This window comes from Ahaetulla prasina, chromosome 2 (assembly GCF_028640845.1).
Source record: "Ahaetulla prasina isolate Xishuangbanna chromosome 2, ASM2864084v1, whole genome shotgun sequence".
Lineage (NCBI taxonomy): Eukaryota > Metazoa > Chordata > Lepidosauria > Squamata > Colubridae > Ahaetulla > Ahaetulla prasina.
This window is the reverse complement of record NC_080540.1, coordinates 21,165,204-21,191,223: the sequence shown is the minus strand read 5'-3', so window position 1 is coordinate 21,191,223 and position 26,020 is coordinate 21,165,204. Positions and strand designations below refer to the sequence as shown.

General features: G+C 40.8%; 1 protein-coding gene and 1 long non-coding RNA gene across 5 annotated transcripts in view; one reads left to right on the top strand and one right to left on the bottom strand.

Moving 5' to 3' along the window:
• The window catches only part of CCDC51 (coiled-coil domain containing 51), a 30,183-nt gene extending 14,217 nt beyond the window's left edge, over window positions 1-15,966 (bottom strand). Inside the window, exons 1-4 of one of the 4 annotated variants that reach the window (XM_058167566.1) lie at window positions 15,835-15,915; window positions 9,081-9,225; window positions 8,394-8,726; window positions 7,072-7,236 (exon numbers count right to left, since the gene is read on the bottom strand). In XM_058167566.1, the coding sequence (XP_058023549.1) occupies window positions 7,072-7,236; window positions 8,394-8,636 (408 nt within the window). In that variant the 5' untranslated portion in view covers window positions 8,637-8,726; window positions 9,081-9,225; window positions 15,835-15,915. Of the gene's footprint in view, window positions 1-7,071; window positions 7,237-8,393; window positions 8,727-9,080; window positions 9,226-15,834 lie in introns of all 4 variants that reach the window. The other 3 variants (XM_058167567.1, XM_058167568.1, XM_058167569.1) reach the window with 3 other exon arrangements.
• A 3,487-nt stretch (window positions 15,967-19,453) lies between these two features.
• LOC131190318 (uncharacterized) lies at window positions 19,454-22,405 on the top strand. The gene is made up of 4 exons (XR_009153285.1): window positions 19,454-19,632; window positions 20,160-20,215; window positions 20,546-20,633; window positions 22,211-22,405. It is a non-coding gene; the product is annotated as an uncharacterized LOC131190318 (long non-coding RNA).
• The last annotated feature ends 3,615 nt before the right edge of the window (window positions 22,406-26,020 follow it).

Below are 26,020 nucleotides of genomic sequence, written 5' to 3'. Positions count from 1 at the left end.
AAGGGAAGATGGAAACAGCCCCAGCAATGAATGCAAAGAGCCGAACAAACAGGCTGAAATTCGGTGAGTGCAAAGGCTCCCGTTGACAATGGGATTGTCGGGATCCAACTTTCCCAGGCTGTTTGCTGAAGTCGCACGACTGAATCCTGTTGCCCAATGGGCAGTGGGCAGATCAGAGGCTCTGACCCTGCAATAGCTAAGCCACGTTCATGATGTGTGGCTCCATCTCAGCCACGACAGGGTACCCAACACCGGAGTTCATTTCGAGGAAATTTATGGGGAGAAAGAAGCTGAAGAGAAGAAACTGGATATGATACTCAAAGGTGTGAGGAGGCCAGAATAAATAGATATATTCATTTAGGAAACGACCTGTGTTGTGGTCTGTCAGCAGCCTACGGAGCTGGCAACCGATTTGGACAGCGATGACGCTGAGGTGAGGCCAGGGCCATCGGGAAGTGAGGTGCAGACTCCAGAGCCTCCAGAGTCTGATAGTAGTGAGGCAGAGGAACAGGAGGAGCCTGTTCCTAATGCACGCATGAGAAGAGCTGCCAGAAGGCAAGAGCAGCTCAAGCAGAGAGGACAACTCGGGAGTAGGGCCAAGAAACGATTGGCCCCTCCCTTAAGGCTTAAAACAGACCAGCACCGGCGTTTGAGCTTTGCCAGAAAACGTTGGTAGCTGCGTCTTCTGCTTTGTCTTCTGCTTCGTCTATGTCTTTATTTTTGTGACTTCTGAACATTTGCCAAGAAAGGCCTTTGGAAGTTTGCCTAATTTTGGACCAAGGTTTGCAAGAGAACTGAGGAATTTGTGTTGGGAGGCATTTGCTTTAATTTGAGTTGAACGACGCTGGGAATGAAGTAATTCTCAGCTCTTCGAATAAAGTTTGTTTGTTTTTTCATGGACCGAGTTTCCTACTACCTACTTGGGCCTGGATCACAAGAATCTGTTCCCCCAAAGCCTTCGCTCCAGCTCTTCCAAGCTCACCCATTCATTGCCAAATTGCAATTTTGCAAGGTGACAAAAGGGGTAGAATCTTAAATTTGTGGGAAATAATCATACAAATTGCACGTAACACGTTTTCAATTATGTCAAAATTAAGTTTGCATCTTTGTGCTATTCGGCTTTTGGAACATGGGGTTCAGGGAGTTGTTTTGAGGACTCCAAATGGAGGGCTGGGAGGGTTTCGTGCCAGTTGGTATTTACCCTTGGTATGTTTGAGTAGAAGTTAAACCTCACCGTGTCTCACACAGCACTCATTTATTTCCAGCAAGCATGCTTAGCATTGCAGCTGGAGAAGTGAATGAACTTAGCAATACAGCTGGAGAAACAGAGGAGCCCTGGGATCCTGGGCTTCCTAGGAACATCTGGCCAGCTGCTACATGGGAGAGGATCCCAGACTAGGTAGGAATCCTGCTTGTCTGAATGGAGTTCCAAGAAACAACATTACAGGTATTCCTCGACTTGCAACAATTTCTTTAATGACCATTCGAAATTACAACGGCAGTGAAAAAAAGAGAGTTATGACCATTTTTCACCCTTACGACCACTGCAGCATCCCCACGGTCACATGATCGAACTCATATTTATGACGGTTGCCATGTCCCAGGGTCATGCGATCCTGGCAAGCAAAGTCAATGGGGAAACCAAGTTCACAACTCTGTTACTAATTGAACAATTGCCGTACTTCGCTTAACCACTGTGGCAAGAAAAGTCATAACACGGGGAAAAATTCAACTGTTAACAACCGTCTTGCTTAGCAACAGAAATTTTGGGTTCAATCGTGGTCATTAGTCGAGGACTACCTGGATTCCAGCTTATGAAACTAGTCAATATTCTTCCCAAGAAGTATCAAGAAGCACAGCCCAGAGTTGCTTTCTGGGAGATGCATGAATGAATACATTTTATTTGTTGTGTAACCTGACCTGTATAGCAAGTCCTAGCCATCCATCAAGTATGATGTAAAAAGCAGGTAACTCTGAAATTCTGTGTACACAATAGTAGGAAAAAACGCTAAGACAGTTGCATTCTTTTACCCTGCTGAAGGGCAAAAACGGATGAAATATTTTGCTTCAACTCTTTTTCCTCCCACCCACCCATTTATTTCTGTATCCACAAAATGAAACATGCATATTTTGGGGAATTGAAGGAATGTCAGACCTTCTTAAAAGCGCTTCCCAACGGAAAGCTGTGTTCTAGATAGATGGCAAGTTGGCAAACAGCAAGGCCTGGGAACCGTGGCCAAAAGAAAAAGAAAAAAACGAAATTACTGCTAAAAATATTACAAATCCTTAGAATGAAGAGAGCAGCCAGGGAAACAGCTGGATGGTTAGTCAACAAAAAGTTTGCTAAAAGGGGAAGGATCGTAGGGAAGTTTCCTGGAATTTTTGTTTCGGAAAGATATCCGTGCCTGGGATGGCTTTCTTGGGAAAAGAATCTGAAGGATTAAGTGAAGCAGAAGTGACGGGTGGTGGAATGCAAGAACAAATTAACAGACTGGATTTTGATGAAACTCATTAAAGAATTCTTGGAGTACCGTATTTTTCGGAGTATAAGAGGCACCTTAGTTTTTGGGAAGGAAAATAAGAAAAAAGCTGATTGGTAGGTGGATCAGGAGCTGCTGATTCAGTTCTACAGAGGAATTATTGTGTCTGTCATTTGCACCTCTATAACTGGTGCAAATGACACCAGTTGTCATTTGCACCAGTTATAGAGGTGCAAGTGAACTGTCTGGTTCAGTTCTGCAACCCAACAAGAAAAACAGACTTTAGAGGATAATTAGAACTGCAGAAAAAATATTTGCTACCAACCTGCCTTCCATTGAGGACCTGTATACTGCACGAGTCAAGAAGAGGGCCGTGAAAATATTTACAGACCCCTCGCATCCTGGACATAAACTGTTTCAACTCCTACCCTCAAAATGACGCTATAGAGCACTGCACACCAGAACAACTAGACACAAGAACAGTTTTTTCCCGAAGGCCATCACTCTGCTAAACAAATAATTCCCTCAACACTGTCAAACTATTTACTAAATCTGCACTACTATTAATCTTCTCATAGTTCCCATCACCAATCTCTTTCCACTTATGACTGTATGACTATAACTTGTTGCTGGCAATCCTTATGATTTATATTGATATATTGACCATCAATTGTGTTGTAAATGTTGTACCTTGATGAACGTATCTTTTCTTTTATGTACACTGAGAGCATATGCACCAAGACAAATTCCTTGTGTGTCCAATCACACTTGGCCAATAAAATTCTATTCTATTCTATTCTCCCGGAATATCCCCAATCAGCTGTTCCCAGAGGTGAATTTTAACAACAGGTTCCTTGGTTGTGAGCTCTGTGCCTTGCTTCTTTTTCCTTTTTTTTTCTTCCTCTGAAACTTCTGAAACCGCGCTTCAGAAAAAACTTTTTTCAGCCTCTGAAACCTCCATTTCATCCTCTTTTTTTGGATTAGTAAGTCTAAGTGCTATTGCTATTTTAAATGCTGCTGTAGAATCTAAGGAAGGCTGAGTAATGTATGTTCTCTGCTTTAAGAATAGGGACAAGAGTTTTGCACAATAGCAATAGCATTTCAACTTATAAACCGCTTCACAGTGCTTTACAGCCCTCTCTAAGCAGTTTACAGAGTCAGCCTATGGCCCCCAACAATCTGGAGTCCTCATTTTATCCACCTTGGAAGGATGGAACAATGCTATTTAAAACATGGAAGGATGTTCCGGACAATGGAACAACACTGGACTATTTGGAACCACGGAAGGATGAAACAATTGCATGTTAGACGGACAACAATCTCTCACTCAGCCTCAGCCTAGAGCATAATTCCGTGTTTCTCAAACTTGGCAACTTTAAGATACGTGAACATCAAGTCCAGGAATTCCCCCGCCAGCCATTGAGAAGTTCTGAGAATTGAAGTCCATGTATCTTAAAAACTGCCAAGTTGGGAAACATTAGATAATCAGGAGGGATGCTTGCACCTACTAACAAAAGGAAGCTTTCTGGAACTTACATTTCACACCACGTGAGAAAAGAGAGAAACACCCTCCCAGCTCCTCTATACAAGTCATGCAAACGTTCACTACTTCATATCCCAGGGAAGGCAAGAAATAGAAATGAGGTTCAGTCCTGTTTAGCTTTTCAAGATCAACCAAAATTAAGTGCTGCCACCTACCTGCTAAAAGCTCCTTTAATTATTAGTTACTTTGTGGATCCATCCATGGATTTTTCTTGGCAACAATATTGGGTCTGACTCCACTTACTTGTTTCAACCACGTTTAGCTTGAAGCTGTCACCAAAGGATCTTTATTATACAGGCAGTCTGTGACTTACAACCGTAATAGAGCCTGCACTTCACAGTTGTAAGTCACAACGGTCGTAAAACCGATTGGTCAGGTGACCGACTCCTCACCCAATTTTACAAACTTTTTTGTCCGGGTCATTAAGCAAAAGCAGCAGTTGTAAAACAGCTGCTGTGGTTGTTAATTAACTTCCACGGTCATTAAGTGAACTAATGGTTTGCTATGGACATGGTTTAGCCGACAACCCGAGCACCCACTTTGGTCACAACATTTGGGTCATGACCAGTAGTGGGATTCAAATCCCGTAGCTACCGTTTCACTCATGGGTGGGCGCGCGCTCACTCGCGCAACACTTCTGCACCTGCACAGAAGCTTAGCAAAGAGACATCCAGGTGGGTGGGCGGAGCCTCCCGCTGCTGCTGCTACCAGTTCGTCCGATTCAGGGTGAACCGGTAGCAATCCAACACTGGTCATAACTAGCCCCAATGCTAAGTGACCAGTCATATGTCAAGAGCAACTTGTTAACTAAGTGCCTTTATAAATTAAGTTTTAGGATTGCACATTCTCTGCCCGGTACCAGTTTCTACTCTTGTAAGACTATACTTGCATTATGGGAAAGAAACCATGGAAAGCTGTGTAGCATCTGCCCCAGCTCACATACCTCAACAAATCTAACCTTTCCTAAGCTGCCTTCAGAAATATCAAACCAAAAGGAACACGCAATTATCCAAAATAATCAATAAAGAGAAAACTCTCTTCCCCAGAATAAATTTAGCAAATCCAATTATCCAAATGTGATTGGTAGCTAGTTGAAAATGCTCTCTGTGTATAAAAGGTCAGCCTATTGTTAGTATTTTTGCTGATTAATTGAACGCTTCATTTCTTTCAACAAAGGCTCCGGCGGTATAGGATTTGGCTAAGCTCCCCCCTAATTAAAAGAAACACTTCCATAACCAGTCAGCGAAACTATGACAGCTTTTTAATTGGAAATCCTACTTTCCACTTTCCTGTTTTAACACAGAGGTAGGCAACCGTGACAAGTTTACGATCGGTGAACTTCAACTCCCAGAGTTCCTGAGCCAGCATGGTTGGCTCAGGAATTTTGGGAGTTGAAGTCCATAGATTGTAAAGTCGCCATAGTTGCCCATCCCTGTTTTAACATATCGTATTTTTCGGAGTGTAAGTCGCACCGGAGTATAAGACGCACCTTAGTTTTTGGAGAGGAAAATAAGAAAAAAGCTGATTGGCAGTTAGATCGGCCTCCTGAAATATCCCCAATCAGCTGTTTCCAGAGGTGAATTTTAGCAACAGGTTCCTTGGTTGTGAGCTCTGTGCCTTGCTTTTTTTTGCTTTTTTTCCCACTGAAACTTCTGAAACTCTGTTTCAGATAAAACTTTTTTTCCTGCCTCTGAAAGCCTTCAAAACAATTTCATAAAAAAAGCCTCTGAAGCTCTGTTTGGGGGCTTTTTTTCTCAAGCTTCTTTTCTGATGCTTTTTTCAGCCTCTGAAATCTCCATTTGAGAAGCTAGACAGGGCTGAAATGCTCCCGGATCGGACTAGCTCGCACGATCCGGTAGCAATGGCGGCAGCTGGTTCGGAGGACCAGTAGCAAAAATCCCTGGCCCCGCCCCCCCTGCCTCTGCTGAGCCCCACCATCAGCAGAGGATTTTTTTTTACTTTTAAAAGAAGGTTTTGCTTCAGCCGAAACATGCCTTTAAAAGTGAAAAAAAAGCCTTTGAGGATCCCGCCCCTCAGCTGAGATCGGCAGAGCCTTTAAACTTTAACCAAAAAAATTTTAAAGGCTCCTCTGGTGATCTCACCTGAGTTCCTCATCAGCAGAGCATGTTTTCTGTAGAAAACCTCTTTTTAAGAGATTCTAAGCCGCTTACCTGATTACTGGTCGACCTCATGGCTTTTTTCCCAGCTGGAAAGCCCCAGTTTCATTTTCAGCACCAGACAGAACTAATCTAATTTAGCTAATCTATTTCATCACTGAGTGATTAATGCTGGCTGGCTTTGCTGGCTGAGGAACTCTGGGAATTGAAGTCCACAAACCTTAATAATAAAATAAAATATTTGTGCAGTTTTCTGAGATTTGGTGTGTTTCTGTAGTGTTTCACTCTAACTACACAAACACACAAAATCTCAGAAAGCTGTATGTGGCATTTTGTGTGTGTTGTCAGTTGTGTTGTGTTGTGTTGTGTGTGTGTGTAAAGTGTGAAAGTTGGTTTTTGAGCTTTTTGTGGCTATGTGAAGTGTGAAGTACATCTGCTTTTACATTGTGTGTGAGTCAGTTGTGTTGTGTTGTGTTGTGTGTGTGTAAAGTGTGAAAGATGGTTTTTGGTACCACTTATTGTTTTGTATACTTTGTTTATTATTTTTATTATTTATTGTTATTGGCCACGCCCACCCAGCCATCTGACCACCAAGCCACGCCCACCAATTAAGCCATGCCCACAGAACCGGTAGGGAAAATTTTTAGATTTCACCTCTGGCTATATTCGAAGTATAAGACGCACCCAGATTTTCACCCTCTTTTTGGGGGAAAAAAGGTGCATCTTTTTTTTTTTTACTAAAAAAAAAACCTTTTTTTTTTTTACTTTACTTTTTTTTACTTTTTTTTTTTACTCTTTACTCCAAAAAATACGAGTAAATCAGTTTGAAGCAGTTCCAAAATGAGGGGGAATTAAAGTCCAAACATCACTCAATTTCAAAAACGGAAAGCAGACTGATTCAAATGCCTCCAACATCTGGGGCTCTTCTTACCTGCAATAATTTGTGCTCCAAAGTTGCCAGTTCCAGATACTGAGCGTCTTCGCGTGAAACTCTGTCTAAACGATCCCGAATCTCCTTCAATTTCAGCTGCTGAGTCTCCCACGTGTCACGAGTTTCTCGTACAATTCCTCGAGCAAACATAAACTGTTTTTCAGCCTGGAAGACAGCAGCAAAAGAGAAAGTTGACTGTCTACTTATCTGACAGCCTAAATAGGACACAACTGAACTGAACTGCAAAAATTCAGATTGCCGCTAGATGGCAACAAAGAGTAAAGACTTGTTTTGAATCTTTCTGCCCATCTAGTGGTCGCCTTGAGTTTGCAGCCCAGATCCACAGCCCTGGCCTAATCCACCAGAATGGGGTGGATACTAGCTTACTTCAACTTGCATATTTTGGCCATGCTCATGTGAATTCTGGCAATGCCAATGCCAATTATTGAAACTACAAGGCACCATATTGAGATAAGCAAGCTTGTGCTAATAATAGTAGACATGCTGCATAAAGGATGGGACACAAATGATCAGATAAATATTATATTTCTAACACAGATAGTCCTTGACTGTTCGAAGTTACAATGGCACGAAAAAAAATGACTTATGGACCATTTTTCACATTTAATGACCGTTGCCACTTCCCCATTTGGACGCTTGGCAACTGGCTCATATTTATGACGGTTGCAGTGTCCCAGGGTCATGTGATCACCTTATGTGACCTTCTGACAAGCAAAGTCAATGGGGAAGCCAGGTTCACAACCATGTTACTAAATATACAAATAGAATGAGACTATTGCCTTATACACTGTAAGCCGCCCTGAGTCTTCGGAGAAGGGCGGGATATAAATGTAAACAACAAAAAAAAAAACTTAACAACTGCAGTGATTCACTTAACAACCGTGACAAGAGAAGCCATCAAATGGGCAAAACTCACTTAACAACTGTCTTGCTTATCAACAGAAATGTTGGGCTCAATTGTGGTTGTTAGCCATTACTGTATTTTTTGGAGTATAAGACACACCTTAGTTTTTGGGGAGGAAAATAATAAAAAAGCTGATTGGCAAGTGGATCGGCCTCCCGGAATATCAATGTTCCAGAGGTGAATTGTAGCAACAGGTTCCTGGGTTGCGGACTCTGTGCCTTGCATTTTTTGCTGCCTCTGAAACTCTGTTTCAGAAAAAACTTTTTTTCTGCCTCAGACTCTAAACAGAGCTTCAGAAAAAAACCGTCTGAAGCTCTGTTTGGTGCTTTTTTTCTGAAGGTCCCTTCTATTACTATTACTAAATGATACCTAAATTGACCTGTTATCCCTTTCTTACTTCGGTCACATTTCCCTGGGCTTCTCGGACTTCATTAATGCCGACAAATTCCTCATATTTGTCCCACCAGCTTTGTGTGGTTGCAGAGATTCGCTGAACGGAGTGTCTTCCCAAATCCCTTCCAGCTCCAGAGAGGCGACAAAGAAAAACTTTAACTGTTTCCATTGCGTTGGCTGCTTCAGACTTTTTGGAGGCCGGAGAGCAGTACATCCTCACAGAAGATAACAAATGGGGACGTTGCATTTTGCGATGCGCTTACAACAAGTGAAGTAGCAGGTCTGGGCACTTCACGGGAGCTCTGCACGCAGGGCCACCATTGTGGGGGGAAAATACCTGAAAGGAGACAGAATTGAAGGCAGCAAGAGTAACCACGTCAGAAACCCACTAAAAAAATTAATCTGCAAAGGTTTTTAAAAAGCAAGCCACAGGTTGATATGAGTGTTCAAATTAATCCAGCCCTGATAATGTTCCCTAGTTTGATAATGAAAGATATGCAAGAAAAATCACGCAGCTCAGAGAGCGCCCCACACTCAAATTAATCTCTACATACAGAGCCACCCATAGAATAACAAAAGCACTTAGACTTATATACCGCTTCACAGTGCTTTACAGCCCCCTCTAAGCAATTTGCAGAGTCAGTCTATTGCCCCCACCCCCAACAATCTGGCTCCTCATTTTACCACCCACCTCGGAAGGATGGAAGGCTGAGTCAACCTTGAGCCTGGTGAGATTCGATCGGCCAAACTGCTGGCAGCTGGTGATCAGCAGAAGTAGCCTACAGTATTGCACTCTAACCACTGCGCCTCAATGGTATGACATTTCAATGGACTCCCTATACCCAAATTAACAGAAGGGAAAAAAATAACAGTTGGAAAGGACCTTGGAGGTCTTCTAGTCCAACCCCCTGCTCAAGCAGGAGGCTCTGTCCAATCACTTCTTAAAAATCTCTTCTGAAGGTAAGATGTTCCAGTAATTAATTATTCTCACTGTCAGCAAACTTCTCCTCATTTCTAGGTTGGTAGTTCGCACCAGTTTCTTTTTTCTCTATAGAACTGAATGACTTTGGACAGTCATTCTCTCTCTCTCAGCCCAACCCACCTAACAGGGCTGTTGCTTGGGGAAAATAAGAGGAAGAAAATGTCAGGGTTCCAAGTAACACCCCCAATGAAATAAAACTCTGAAGCTTGAAGTTCCTCAAAGTTCCATTTTATTAGAGATGTCATATTGGCACATCTGGAAAAACCCGAACCTGAAAGCTTCCAGGTTTTCCCCACCCAAAGGAAAGTCCAACTCCCTGCCCAGCACCTGCATGTCCATCATGTGGTCCAATCAAAGCACGACTGGAGATGCCTCCCAGTCACACCCCTCCAGGTGCAGGCCAAGATGTCCTTGACTCTCTGAAAAAGGAATGTTATTATGACTATATATCTCCCCTGCTCCATACAATCCCCCTTCTCAGTTCCCCACAGTAGTAAATGTAGCAGGCCTGAAGGCCCAAGGCAAAAGATGGCTTCCAGGCCTTACAGAAGGAGTATTAGGTATCTTCATTGCCTTGCCTTAACTTATAAAGTAAGAAAAGCAGGATCAAAATCTAATACAGTGAGTCCTTGACTTCCGATCACAATTTAGTCCAAAATGTCTGTTGTTAAGCGAGACAATTGCTAAGTAAATTTTGCCCCATTTTACGATCTTTCTTGCCACAGCTGTTAAGTGAATCACCTCAACTGTTAGGCTAGTAACCAGGTTGTTAAGTGAATCTGGCTTCCCCATTGACTTTGCTTGTCAAAAGATCACAAAAGATGGTCACGTGACCCCTGGACATTGCAAACGTCGTAAATATGAACCAGCTGCCAAGGATCTGAATTTGGATCACATGACAATGGGGATGCTGCAATGCTTATAAGTATGAAAAATCGTCAGGTCACTTTTTTCAGTGCAGTTACAATTTTGAACAGTCATTAAATGAATGGTTGTAAGTCAAGGACTACCTGTAAATAAAGCAATACATTTCCTCCATTCATATGCAATGAAGTAGAAGATTTATCCTACAGAAACTGTTTGGAGGAGATGGAATCCCATTGTTATTAGGCCTTTAGGGTGGGCGGGCTATTTTCAGACATAAGAAAAAAGGTGGGATATAAAATGGGAAGGGAAGGGAAGGAAAGGAATGAATGAGGAAGGAAGGAAGGAAGGAAAGCTTTTCCTGATGAGGAAAAATTGCAGTCTCCCATACACCGTATTTTTGTATTTCCCACTTCCATCCTGTATTCTCTCCCCTTTGTTTGGTGGAGAAATTCAACACATAATACATGTTTTTCTGGATGAGAAATAGAAAGAAACATTGAAGACTCTTAATTTTTTTAAGCTAATTGATTGATCTAGATAAACAGATAGAGAGGTCCATATCAGTTGTGCTCAGATTCTCATTTTTCCATGCAATAAATTTATCTCAGTTTCTATTTCGGTTTGCAAATTCAGCCAAAAGACCTCCTCAAACTTGCAAAAACGAAAAACCCAACATATTTTTGGAAGCAATTCTGATGTAGGCATTTATATATATATATACACAGCATTTTCCTTTAAAATATTCAAGTTTGGCAGAGCTTCCTTCTCACTTACACATTTTTGTGCACATATTTTCTTCACGTGCCTGTTTATATACAGAATTTTCTTTTGAAGTATTCTACAAATGTTTTAAAAGTGTGGAAACCTGAAAGTTTGGAAAAGGAGATGACTGTAAAAATTATTTCTAAATAAGCTGGGTTTTGAACCTTAAAGAATGTCAACTAGTTGTTCATCTTCTATTTTGAAGCAAGGATCCCAGGCAGTGGTAACTGGGATTCAATGCTAGGCAATTCTTGGATGACATGGATTTTTATTTAAGACTCTTTCTAATGTGCCCACTAGACCAGGGATCTCCAACCTTGGCCACTTTAAGACTTGCGGACTTCAACTCCCAGAATTCCTCAACCAGCAATTCTGGAAGTTGAAGTCCACAAGTCTTAACGTGGCCAAGGTTGGAGATCCCTGCATTAGACTATCGCAAGCAATTAAATTCTGAGTGGTTTTTCACCATGAGATCAATTTCAGATTAGCTGTTTGGAGGGGAAATAGGGATTGTAGGACACAATTATCCCGTGGTTCCATTCCTACTTCGCTGAGTAATTCCAGATGGTTCCAATCATTGTTTCAGATTATTTTACTTTGCTTGGGCTTCTAAAGGCTTTATCTGGTTTTCAGGCTTTTAATCTCTACATGAAGCCAACATCGAAGGGTGATTACTACCAAAAAAAAAAAAAAAAAGAATGAGAAAAATATATTTTATAATGTGCGTAATGAAAAAAACCTTGTAAACAAAGAAATGAAAGAGAGCAACGGATGTATATGATTAAAAGGCTCAAGAAAATGTGGAGCAATTTTGATTAAAAAAAACTTTTTTAAATGCTATGGAAGTGAATGGAGTGCATAAAGCAAGGAGCTTCAAGCAAAATGACTGGAAATTAAAATACTAACCATAAGAAGATTTGGGATGAAAGTAAAGTGAGAGGATGCGGGAAGATTTGGATGGAAATGATCGTTATATTGATATGAATGAATACCCTTTTGTATAATGTTGTTGTCCTGAAAGCTGTCCCTAAACAAGTTACAGATGTTAGGAACGGAGGTATCTATAAAATCAGCCACAAAAATTTAGTCTAGATGTTTGGAGTCAAAAGCCATCGATGCTCTTATGGCAGCATGTCATCATCCAGGCCTGTCTACCATCCCATGGTCTACTTATCCAAGCACAGTCATGGTTCTATCTTAGCTCACATTAGCTGTGACAGAGATAAACACATTTTCTTACTTGTAGTAGCTTTTTTTAAAAATAAACTTTTCTGCGCAGTTTCATGTTGTGCGTCAGTTATGCACATTTCTGGTGTAGGAGGTTCTGCTCAAGGATACTCACACCCACCTAACCTCTTGATTGGATTACTATAATTGTGCTCTTCATGAGGCTGCCCTTGAAGACTATTCAGGAGCTTCACCTGGTACAAAATAGACCATGTGACGGGGTAAGCTCTCATTTTTTCCCCCAGCTCCCGTCAACGTAGCAGTTCGAAAGCATGCAAATGCAAGTAGATAAATAGGTACCACTTCGGTGGGAAGGTAACAGCGTTCTGTGACATCATGCTAGCTACATGACCATGGAAAGTTCTTCAGACAGCGCTGGCTCAGTGGCCTTGAAACGGATATGAGCACCACCTCTATAGTTGACTAAAACTAGCGGAGTAAAATCTGCAGGGACTCCTTTACCTTTACCTACCTCTATCCAATTATATCTGCTCATGTCAGGCAGAAGGAATCAGAAATGAGAGGAAGAGCTCATCAGAGTGGCATGTTTATGGTTGCTTGCCTACAGACAGGAATCTTGCCAGACTAAAGTATTTACTATATAACTACTAGATGCTATGAAGCTTTAATGGGGGGGGGGAATCAGCTGCTTCTTCCCTATAAGTGATTCAAAACTAATCAGGTGTTTCACTCCTTCCCTCAACTCAGTGCCAGATTCCACCATTGGGATCGACAAAAGGAATACTCTATGGGTCCGGTTCATGAAGCAGTAACATCTGGCAAGACTCAGGAGATGGGCCTTTAGTCTCATGGTTCCTGCCCTGTAGGACATTATTTTCCTATAAGGTGAGACTGGAATCATGTCTGACATCTGACATCTTTCCAGAAGTCCCTTAAAACAGGGTAGTGACATCAGGCTTCCTAAGGAAGGGATGAATTAGTAAAATGGTTGTCTGCCTATAATACTGGTAATAACTTTTTCAGCTAATCTGCTACTAGTAATTCTGATTGGAGCTCCTTATGGGATGTTTTTTAATTGTCACTTTTTATGATGTAGTTTTATTGCATGCCATTCAGAGCCACGTTCTATGAGAGGGATGGTTACAACAATGTAAATAAGTAAATAAACTTGGAATACTGCATTCAGTTTTGGTCACCACGATGTAAAAAAGATGTGGAGACTCTAGAAAGAGTGCAGAGAAAAGCAACAAAGACAATTAGGGGACTGGAGGCTAAAACATATGAAGAACGGTTGCAGGAACTGGGTGTGTCTAGTTCGATGAAAAGATGGACTAGGGGAGACATGATAGCAGTGTTCCAATATCTCAGGGGCTGCCACAAAGAAGAGGGAGTCAAACTATTCTCCAAATCACCTGAGGGTAGGACAAGAAGCAATGGGTGGAAACTAATCAAGGAGAGAACCAACCTAGAACTAAGGAGAAATTTCCTGATAGTTAGAACAATTAATCAGTGGAACAGCTTGCCTCCAGAAGTTGTGAATGCTCCAGCACTGGAAGTTTTTAAGAAGATGTTGAATAACCATTTGTCTGAAGTGGTGTAGGGTTTCCTGCCTAAGCAGGGGGTTGGACTAGAAGACCTCCACGGTCCTTTCCAACTCTGTTATTCTATTCTATTCTATTCTATTCTATTCTATTCTATTCTATTCTATTCTATTCTATTCTATTCTATATAGGAAAAGTGGAGGCTGGCAAAGAAAAGGAAAAAAATGGAAATTAAAGACTTCTGGAATGGAGGAGCAACAATGGCTGGTAGATCAAAATGGACTGTAGACAGCCACGATTATCAAAGCCTAAAGTGTCTACCAAAGACTAAAGTAAAACAAGGAGTGGCAAGGGGACATCTTCTTCGAATATACAGCTTCCTTAGGAGATTGAAGAGAATATTGCCCATAAGACACTGATAGCCAACATAATTGACCCATTACATGGTGGGGGAAGAAAGGGAATGTAGAAATGCCACTGTAAACTGAATATGTATCCAACAGGAGAGTGTGTGAAGTCAGCATATGTTAAAGTTGCAAGTTTGGAAAACACTGCTTTAAAACGTATGATCACATACATATAAATGAGGCTGATGTTTTATGGCCACCTTGCTATATTGTTCATCAGAAAGGGAACAACAGCAAGGAAAATGAATATGTTGTAATGAAATACTGCCAAAAAATGCTTTCTACGAGCAATGAGCTACCCATAAGGCAGCTCATTACCCGTAAGACAGCCACCCACCTATCTCTCATAGTCCCTAGATTTTAAGACTTATATAAACTCTTTCATTCTAATGCTCAGATGTACACCTTTAGAAACACTGCTATCTCTTACAGTGGTGAAATCCATTTTTTTTTACTATCTGTTCTATGGGCGTGTCAAGGGAAGGATACTGCAAAATCTCCATTCCCACCCCACTCAGGGGCCAGGCAGAGGTGATATTTGCCAGTTCTCTGAACTACTCTAAATTTCTGCTACCGGTTCTCCAGAACATCTCAGAACCTGCTGGATTTCACCCCTGATCTCTTATAGCTATATCTTATTTAAATATCCAAGTCACCACAATGGGATAAAGCAATTTCCTCAAACCCATTTCAGGATACCAATTATGGTGTCTCCGGGCCAAAGAGCTCAGATTCTATTTGCTAACTTGAAATTGAGGGTCATTGGATGTAGAAGTTTTAGGGACTTCCCAGAATCCAAAAGTATGGCAACAAAATTGTTGACTGAGTTGTAAAATGTTTTTTTTAAAAAAGTTCCTATGATTTCTTGTTGTTTCTGCACAACCTTCAAAATCCTGTTTTCAGTCCATCTTTCCCAAAGTCAGCACCATGCTGTTACAATTCTCACTCATCCCTGCTAAGAGAGCCAACAGAGATGTTCCCTGTTTGCAATTCAGCATTTTCAAAATCACTATAGACTGCAGTGTTGCTCAACCGTGGCAACTTGAAGATGTGTGGACTTCAACTCCCAGATTTCCCTGGCTGGCTTGGGAATTCTGGGAGTTGAACTCCACACATCTTCAAGTTGCCAAGGTTGAGCAACACTGCCATAGAAAACATTGAGGAAGGCTCGGTGAATTTCTGTATGAAAATCCTTTCACGCTCCTACATTAATATCATCTTCAGACGTCGGTTTTGCAGGTACCCTGTTGGTTTTTAAGCCTAACTTTTAATTTACCACCTTTGTTTTTAATCACTGTCATTATTATTATTCCAATTATTCTGGAGGGGAATCTGATGTTTCAATTCTATAATAAAAAATTGATGTTGTAACCGCTTCCCGCTTTGTAACAATTTTTGCTTGGGCGGCAAACTTGCAAATGAACGTATAGATTGCTACGTTTAAGAGAAGTGGAGATCAAATTGCGATTCCACAATCGCAAGATTAAGCCTCCTTGGCTAACCCACTGGACTTCAAAAATTAGAGCTGCACGTATGCAGGAAGTTATTTCTTCCATCTCCCCCATCCCTTGGCTGCTTTGTTGCCCTCCGTTCCTAAAGCCTCCCCATGTGCACGTTTCCCGGAATCGCGTCAACCCCGAATTCTCTCTGCCCCGAAAGGACCCCTTCATTCATTCATGCATCCATTCATTCACTCACTCACTACGATGTTCTCCCTCCAGTCCGCTGCACGCTTCCTTCCTCGAGTTCACATGCCGCCGAGCCGGAAGCGAGCAAAAGTCGCGGCGGAAACAATGCAAGTCTCTCTGTGGATGTAGGGAAACGCATTCAGAGAATTTAGGACCGAAAGCGAAACTCTGCAAAGAGCTCCGGAAGTTTTCTAAGGACGGTGGGGGTGGGGGTGGTGTCACTCTAACTTCAGTAAATCTATGAAGGAGGAGAAAACCCTCCCGCATTAGATTACGGCGAACTTTTCATTCAATCGGGTGGGAGGCGCTTCTCATAAAAGGTTTTTAAAAAAACCATTGAAGAGCTATCCCCGATTGGTCGTTTTCACTAATCTGATTGTCCAAAGTAATTTATATATTTTTAAATAGTTTGTATAATATATTTTATATAATTTATACACACGCGCTAGAGTTCTTCCTGTAGAACAGAGTAGTTGTAGCTCTGACTTATTTGTGTGAACTTTACTACCGAGACCTTAGATATACTCCCTATATCTATCTACATCTATATAAATATATAAATAAATATATGATGTGACACACATGTGTGGGGTACAGAGAATGCATGTATGTTTATTTACTATATAATCTTTTGTATGATACTACATATATTGTTGTGACAAAATAAATAAATAAATAAATAAATAAATATGTATGAATGTGTGGGCCTCTGTGTGTATATGGATATGGATATGGATAGGATAGGATAGGATAGGATAGGATAGGATAGGATAGGATAGGATAGGATAGGATAGGATAGGATAGGACAGGACAGGACAGGACAGGACAGGACAGGACAGGAAGTGCAGGACCTATTTCACAGACAAAAGCCAGAAACAGACAAAAGCCAGGAAAAGCTCCAGGCCCAGACAAGACAAGTCCTTCTTGCTTAAAAGTCTGTGCTGACCAATTGGCCCCCATCTTCACCCATATTTTCAATAAATCACTAGAGATGTGCTATGTTCCTTCTTGTTTCAAACGCTCTACCATCATCCCAGTGCCAAGAAGCCCACCATCAAGGAACTGAATGACTACAGACCACTTGCTTTAACATCTGTAGTCATGAAAACCTTTGAAAGGCTGGTGCTTCCCTACTTGAAAACCATCACGGATCCACTGTTAGACCCCTTGCAATTTGCATACCAAGCAAATAGATTAACAGATGATGCTGTTAATATGGCTCTGCACTACATCCTACAACATCTTGAGTCTCCAAAGACCTATGCAAGGGTCCTCTTTGTAGACTTTAGTTCAGCATTCAATGCCATCATTCCAGACACTCTTCTAACTAAACTAAACCAGCTACAGGTACCGGAACAGACATGTAAGTGGATCACAAGCTTCCTAGCAAACAGGAAGCAGCAGGGGAAGCTAAGCAAGATCACATCAAATACCTGTACAATTAGCACAGGGCCCCCCCAAGGCTGTGTGCTCTCCCCACTTCCCTCTGTATACCAATGACTGCATCTCCAACGATCCATCTGTTAAGCTACTGAAGTTCGCAGATGACACAACGGTGATTGGTCTCATTTGAGACAATGACGAATCCGCATATAGACGAGAAGTCGAACGACTAGCCTTGTGGTGCGACCGAAACAATCTGGAACTGAACACGCTCAAAACCGTAGAAATGGTGGTAGACTTTAGGAGAAACCCTTCCATACTTCCACCTCTCACAATACTAGACAATACAGTATCAACAGTAGAAACCTTTAAATTTCTAGGTTCTATCATATCGCAAGATCTAAAATGGACAGCTAACATCGAAAACATCATCAAAAAAGGACAACAAAGAATGTTCTTTCTGCGCCAACTCAGTAAGCTCAAACTGCCCAAGGAGCTGCTGATTCAGTTCTACAGAGGAATTATTGAGTCTGTCATTTGCACCTCTATAACTGTCTGGTTCGGTTCTGCAACCCAACAAGAAAGACACAGACTTCAGAGGATAATTAGAACTGCAGAAAAAATAATTGCTACCAACCTGCCTTCCATTGAGGACCTGTATACTGCACGAATCAAGAAGAGGGCCCTGAAAATATTTACAGATCCCTCACATCCTGGACATAAACTGTTTCAACTCCAACCCTTAAAACGACGCTATAGAGCACTGTACACTAGACACAAGAACAGTTTTTTCCCAAAGGCCATCAGTCTGCTAAACAAATAATTCCCTCAACACTGTCAAAACTATTTACTAAATCTGCATTACTATTAATAATTAATGTTTTTCTTTTCTTCTTCCTATATATATATATATGCTTATACCTCCTTATATTTACTCATATATGTATTTATATACTATATAATCTTTTTTGTATGATACCTACATATATTGTTGTGACAAAATAAATAAATAAATAAATAAATAAATAGTTCCCATCACCCATCTCTTTCACTTATGACTGTATGACTGTAACTTTGTTGCTGGTAATCCTTATGATTTATATTGATATATTGACCATTATTTGTGTTGTAAATGTTGTACCTTGATGAAGGTATCTTTTCTTTTATGTACACTGAGAGCATATGCGCCAAGACAAATTCCTTGTGTGTCCGCTCACACTTGGCCAATTAAAAAAAAATTCTATATATGTACACATATATGAATGTGGGTACACGTGTATGAATGTGTGGGTCTATGTATATACATTAATACATACATTATCAATGTAAGTACATTAATATATACACACACTTGTATGAGTGTGGGTCTAAGTATATACATTAATACACACATGTATGAATGTGTGGGTTTGTGTGTATATAAATTAATACATACATACACATGTACTCTGTACACCATGCATGTGTATTACATCATATACATATTTATATATTTATATAGATGTAGATAGATATACAAAGGACTCCATAGTAAAAATCACACAACTAACTCAGAGCTACATCTATTCTTTTCTGTTGTACAGGAAGAACTCCAGCACGTGTGTATAACTTATATAAAATTTAAAAATATTATAAAAATGTATCACATCATCATATACATAAATATAAACTCACTCTCTTCATACTCTTTTCATACATTTTCATACACACACACTCTACTGCAGGGGTCTCCAACCTTGGTCCCTTTAAGACTTGTGGACTTCAACTCCCAGAGTTCCTCAGCCAGCAAAGCTCTGGGAGTTGAATAGAATAGAATAGAATAGAATTTTTATTGGCCAAGTGTGATTGGACACACAAAGAATTTGTCTTGGTGCATATGCTCTTAGTGTACATAAAAGAAAAGATACGTTCATCAAGGTACAACATTTACAACACAATTGATGATCAATATATCGATATAAATCATAAGGATTGCCAGCAACAAGTTATAGTCATACAGTCATAAGTGGAAAGAGATTGGTGATGGGAACTATGAAACGATTAATAGTAGTGCAGATTCAGAAGTCCACAAGTCTTAAAGGGACCAAGGTTGGAGACCCCTGCTCTACTGAACACTCCACATATACACCTACCCCTCCACCAATGTGTTTCTTATGGAGGATTTGCTAACCCATGATAAAATTTCCGGAAGTGAATCATTTGCGCCGCTCTACACCTGTTCTATCTCTAGGGTTGCGTTTTTCCCTTAGCGCCAATGGCCGCGCCGTCACGGCTGCGGGCGGAAGTCGCTGTGTGAGCTCCAGTCCTAGACGGTGGGGTTTCCGGCTTGTCCATCGGTGGGGGTGGGCTTTTCTTGCGAGACGAGCCAGACGGTAGGAAGCAGCGCCTTCGCCTAGCAGTGGGAGTGCCATGTCGGGACGCGAAGGTAATGCTCGCCTCGTGATGGCTGCGTTATGATGGCGGGAAAGAGGGAGACTGGGTGGGAGGATTGCGGGGGAGCCTGGTGGCAGAAGAGGAGGGGGGTCTCTGGGAGGCGGGAGGGAAGAGGCTCTGGGGTGCTAATATTTGGTAGCAGGGGGACCTGCTGCAAATCCTTGTGGTGCATGCATGGGGGAGGCGGCTTCAATTGGGTCCTCTCTGTAATCTGGCTCCTTCCTGGTTTCTTTGACTCCAAGCCCTATCATGCCCAGCTGTTAGGGTTATACTGGATGGGTGTAATAGGAGTGCCCAGCCTGATCTATCTGGAGAAGCTAAACATAGTTTGGGTGTGTAAGGTTTTTGCTTAGTCCTCTGACAGTTTGCTTTAGCACCGTTCCTCTAGCTAAGCTGGGACTTCAAGCCCCAGAATTCCCAGCCACGAAGATATTCTGGGAATCCCAGCATTGACAGAAGACACCAGATTGGGAGGCTTTGCACTGTGATCTAATCTCGAATTCTCTCCTTCTGCTGTAGGTGGAAAGAAGAAGCCTTTGAAGCAACCCAAGAAGCAGTCTAAGGAATTAGATGAGGTGAAAAAAAGTGAGAGGGAAGGGGAAGAAGAAGGTTGTTGCTGCTGGTGTGAAATTGCATGGTGTAAGACAGTGGTCACCAACTGGTGGTCCATGGACCACTGGTGGTCTGTGAGAAAATTTGGGTGGTCTGCAGAAAAATTATTTGCATTTTTATATTGCATTAAATACTATTTATCTTTTTAAAAAATTCATATTAGTGGTCCGCGGGATTTAAAATTATGAATTTTAGTGGTCCCTGAGGTCCAAAAGGTTGGTGACCCCTGGTTTAAGAAGATGGTTAATGCTTGGTGTTCGTTTTTTAACTCTAGTTGGTAAATGTCTTGACAGGAAGATAAAGCTTTCAAGGAGAAGCAGAAGGAGGATCAAAAGAAACTGGGTGAGATGAAGGCAAAAGCTGCTGGCAAGGGCCCACTTGGTAAGTTGCTTTCTCTTAAATTCCCTGCAGATGAGGGATCTAGCAGCGTAGCTACAGAAGGGTTCAGGATAAAAAAATACCAGGAGGACTTGTCCATGAAATTAGTGCTGAATCACACAAGACCTAGACACACATCATTTTAGTCTCTGCAGTTTTAAAAAATTTGAAAATTAAATGTTTCAATTAACCACTTTTTCATTTCAAAAAAATTCCAAGAAGCCTACGAAAACTTAAAATGAAACAAAACTTTTTGTTAAAAATTAAACGGCTTAAATCTCATGAAACTAGAAGAGACAGTTCGATCATTGCAACATCTCAGCTTGAATGACCGTATTCCATGAGATGTTGGTCATTTAAGGTTTTTTTTGGTGCAAACACCAAACAATGGTACCCAACAACTGAAGAGGTTGCAGACTCCTGATATATTGTGGATCTTACTATTGTTCATCTTTATGTTCTTTGTATGGTATGGGATAGTATGCTGATGCTAAATATGATTATTTGTTGAATGTACGTTGGCATGTCCCACATCTTTAGCTCTGCTTTTACTGCAGTTCCCTCAACTATTATGCTGCTGTTTCTTACCCCAGTAAATTTTGGAAGATGGGCTAATCTTCTATTTCTTACATTCAAGATGGTTTTAAAACATTTAATTATATGTTGAATTGAGACACAGCTGAATTCACATTTTCAGATCACTAAATTGTCTCAGCAACTTTCTTAAAAATATTATACATACATATTACTCTTGCAACATTTTTTCAGTAGAATTTCAAGTTTGATTTTTTTCTGGAATCTTAGCTAGTAGATCCTTCCTAAATTAGGCAAGCTTCTTAACATATTTGTGAAACTATATTTATTTTAGTCAAGGGAATTTATAAGTAAAAATGTATAGGATAAAGAATTTTTCCTGCCCTTGCCTTTCAGATGTATTGCCTGTGTAGCTCATATAGTATTGTTGCCAATCAGTATGATGTAATCTAACATGTCTAGATAGCACCAAGCTAAGATAGAGTAATAATTTATCTGTTGAGTGGATTTGGTCATTGGAAGTTATTAGATGATAAAGCTAAGTCATGTTGTAATCTTTCTAATTGTATCTTGACAAAATTTTCTTATCTTTTAAAGACTTCCTGGATTCATTTTGCATATTCAAGGCATTATGCTTGATCATTTTTAGATGGAAGCATGTTTTGTCTGAATGTAATCTGGATAGTCAACACTGCATATTTTCCAAAGATGCTGTGTTTTAATCCTAAAAGGAAAGTCAGTAGAAAACATGGCAACATTTCTAGAAATCTTTAAAAAAATTTAGGTGGATTCATAGAAAGAATTTTCTGTGTAGAGATTTATCAGATCATAAAACAATCTGGCAAGGAAGCAGCAGCAAATCACTTCTGAAATAAATTGAAGAACATTATACAATCATGTACTCATGAGCAATTGAGCTGAAATTCAGGGAGCATTTACCTTTAAACCTGAGGCTGAGAAATAAGGTCTCAGATTTTTTTCTCTAGTGCTGTCTGTCTAAAACCATTGGTAATCTCTCCCCCCCCCTTTTTTTTTTTTTTTTGCAGCTGGAGGTGGGATTAAAAAATCTGGGAAGAAGTAGAGAGTTCTCTGGGACCGATGTGACAAGAAAAAGAGAATGAGTTCCTTCCCCTTTGAAGCTTAGCAGTAGGAAGAATTTCCAAGCTAATGTTGCGGGAAACATTAATATAAGCACCTTTGTACATTTTGTTCAAACAAAATAAAGTATTGGTTTGTTTTAATGACTGCTCACTCTTTCAGCCATGGTTTCTTTTTCTGGTATTCAGAAAATGCAGTATGTGAAAAGGGGGTCAGGGCATGTTGGGAACTGCATATTTGGGGGTGCTAAATTGTGGGAAGAAAATTGTAGCTTCTTGTTTAGAATAAGGTTCCTCATGTCTTAATATAGTTTGGGGAAAATCAAGAAATGCAAGGATTCTATCATATACCAGGGCACTTGGGCAGAAGAGAAACCAAGCTTCTGAATGTGGGAAGACGTTCAGCCAGAACTCAAGCTTGTCAACTATCGGTGTACATAATTTGATGGAAAAACCCTACAAACGCCTTGACTGTGGCAAAAGCTCTGGAGTCAGCTTCAACCTAAATAGGCATCAAAGAAGCCTCCTTGGAGGGAAGCCCCATAAGTGCAGTCAGGATGTGTCAGCCCTTTGAGGTAGTCCAGACAAGAAACCAAAATCATGAAGACTAATGTTACCTTATTATAAGTTTACAATAACAGAACCTTTTAGGCCTGAAAGCGCTTCCTGTGATGGTCAGATAAGACCACTTAGCCTGCAACTGGATAGTGTGAATGGTAAGCTCAGAAGAAACCCTCCCTAGTTTCTTGGGCTGTAAAAGAAATGGTGAGAGAATTATAATTTCAGGCTTGCAAGACCGATGATGTCAGCCTTACCAGGTAGAGCACAATAGGAAACACAACCAAATAAGCTAATTCTACTTTATTGTAAAACTACATAAATAGAATCCTGCAAGTTACCTGAGTAATGAATTATCTGCAAGCAAACCGCCTTCGAGTTCATAGACTCCATAAAAATGGTATACTGTTGTCTCACTCTTCTGCACCAGAGCATTTCTCAACCTGTTAATGTTGGGATGGCAAAAAAATTCCCACACTAGTCAGGACTTCTAAGAGACATAATCCCAATTCATCTGGAACAGGAGTCCCCAACCACTGGGCCTTGAGCTATTTGGAACCAGGCTGCGGAAGTGATGGGCCTATCTGCTGCTCACTTGGAATTATTCCCCCCCACCGCCCCCACCACCACTCCACAAAGCCGGAAAGGATGGGGAACTCTGATCTGGAAAACATCAAGGACAAATGAATCACCAAAATCTCTAATACGCTTCCTTCACCAACTGAAGCACTAAATGTAGCTGGTTGATACTGAGTTCCTCAGCTACTTCAGAGATTAGTTAATCAGGACCTCAGATTTTGATGTAATTATACAGTTAGGAAAGAAAGAAAGAAAACAGGTGGACTACATGTTGCTTAAATGCATTTTATCCTTGCAATCAAAACAGTACAAATTCTTCAATTAACATTTATTAGCAGTTTCATCCAGTGGTGAGTTGCCCCCGTTGCGAACCAGTAGTAAAACCGTCGGGAGGCTCCGCCCACAGACCTGGATGTCATCATAGGTGATCTGCGCATGCGCAAAAGCTTCTGCACATGCACACGATCCTGTTGCGAACTGGTAGTAAAAGTAAGTAGAACCCACCCCTAGTTCCATCACTGTTCAGCCTGTCTAAACAGGAGGTGGTAAATAAAAATCATGTAACTCTCTTCTTTAACCCTTAAAAATACTGTGTTAAAATGATTGTCTTTCAAATCTACGAACATCCTTTGCTTTTTAGGGCTGTGCTGCCTGGTATTTCCTATGGGAAATAGGCCTCAGATGTGAAGTCTGATCTTTAAGAGGGATAAATGAAGTCCAGCCACTAGGAGGAACTGTCCAGGGAGGCTGGACTCATTCTATACCCATCAGTCCTTGCTTCATTTCCTTGCAGCATTTGGTCATCAATATGGCTCAGCTTAAAAGGACCCTGCTTTTTAACAGTACTTGCCTTTTGGGTGCTATTTTTTGCAGGTTCAATTTTTAAAGCAGGGCAAAATGAACATATTTTAATAGTTGCATTTACTGGAAACACTGAAGGAGTTCTTAGGTGGGAAAAGTTTTTTTGTTTGTTTATATTTCATGTTTCCTAACTGCCCATCTCCCTCATTACTTTTAATCTCTCCATACTCATTGGCAGACAGCATATTTGCACATGCTGAGTCACGTATTAAACTGACCACAGGTGAACAATTTGCTGTACAATCCACACCAAGCTGCACACTGAGTCCAATTCTGGCTTGCTGGTTCCACAATATTTGGGGTGTCTGCAAGTTATGGCCAAAGGCAGAGTTTCAGTCTTGTTGTTGGTGCCACTGTCTTTGACTTTTTCAATCATACTGTATTCCAGCCTGTATCAGATCATTAAAAAAGAAAAGAACTGAGGAGACACTGCAGTGAGACTATTTCCATTTTGTGGCTGTTCTAATTTCTCATCTATAGCTGTAAGCCAGAAAAATAGTGTTACTTTCAGATTAACTCACCTAGATATGTCCTGAGGAAATAAAAGTTCATTCAATGGAGGGAATGGATTTCTTTTCCAATTTGACACAAATTCCCAAGAGATTGATGTAAGGAACTTTGACTTCATATGAAATCAAGTAGGCATTAAAATGCATTAATAATATCTTGTTCCTTTGATTGAGAATTATGCGCCATCAGATTGGTGATTACTCTTAGCAACCACACTGATGATCTGTTCCCAACCTAACTCTTCAGGTCTTCCACTGGAAGACTGTAATGAAGTCAACTGGTTTGTCCTGTTCTTCTATTTCTTTGTCTTATTCTTAAGCATGCAATAAAGACATTTCCTGGTAGTTCAGTATGAATGTTATGTGCAAATGGAGGATTCGTGCTGACATTAGACTCCAAGTTTACTTGATTTGCTTCTCTCTGTTCAAATTTCAGAAGAATTTGGAGAGAGAAAGGCTGGCCTCTCTAAAGCACTGATGAATTCCTCAATTGTTACACAGAAAATGACATTCAATGGGTTTTTGTCCACCATCACATTGTATTTAGTAATGCAGCTTAATGGGAGAAAGTAGGGCAGGAGAAACACTGCCTATCTTTCTATCACCGCCACATTCTGCTTCTTCAGATATTGTAATTTTAGCTTAGATACAAATATGGCAGGGAAGAAATTCTAACAAGGTGTGGCAGGTGTGGGCCAGTTCTGTAAGCCCACACCTTTTGACTCCATAAATTACAAGGCTCCATATATCTCCTTAATCCTGGAAAGAGGCCATATATAATTCAGTTTTAAAAGTGAATTTCTGGGGCCATTGCAACAGCTATCCCTTGACCTCATCAGAGTTTTTCAGTGCTGATTCCCATCCCCCCTTTAAAGGAACAGCCTTGAGAACAGGTTATTTATTTTTCTGGGCAGTTTTTAAGCCTTATTCAGTGCTTGAGTGAAATTCAATGCCTTTTCCACTTCCTCAAATCACAATAGTAAAGGAGAGGATTCCAGACATTTTTAAGGATGGGTGACTCTTTGGGGGGCCAGAATACAAGATCTTTGATGGCTGAAGCTGTAAATGGGCAGGGAAGAAACAACAGTCTAAAGAGCCAAAAACATCTGCAAACATAGTAAAAAAAAAAGTCAAGATGGTGGTAATGACTGTGCAATTAAAGTTCCAGCTCAAGATTGACTCAGCTTTCCATCCTTCAGAGGTTAGTAAAATGAGGACCCAGATTGTCATGGGCAATATGCTGACACTATAA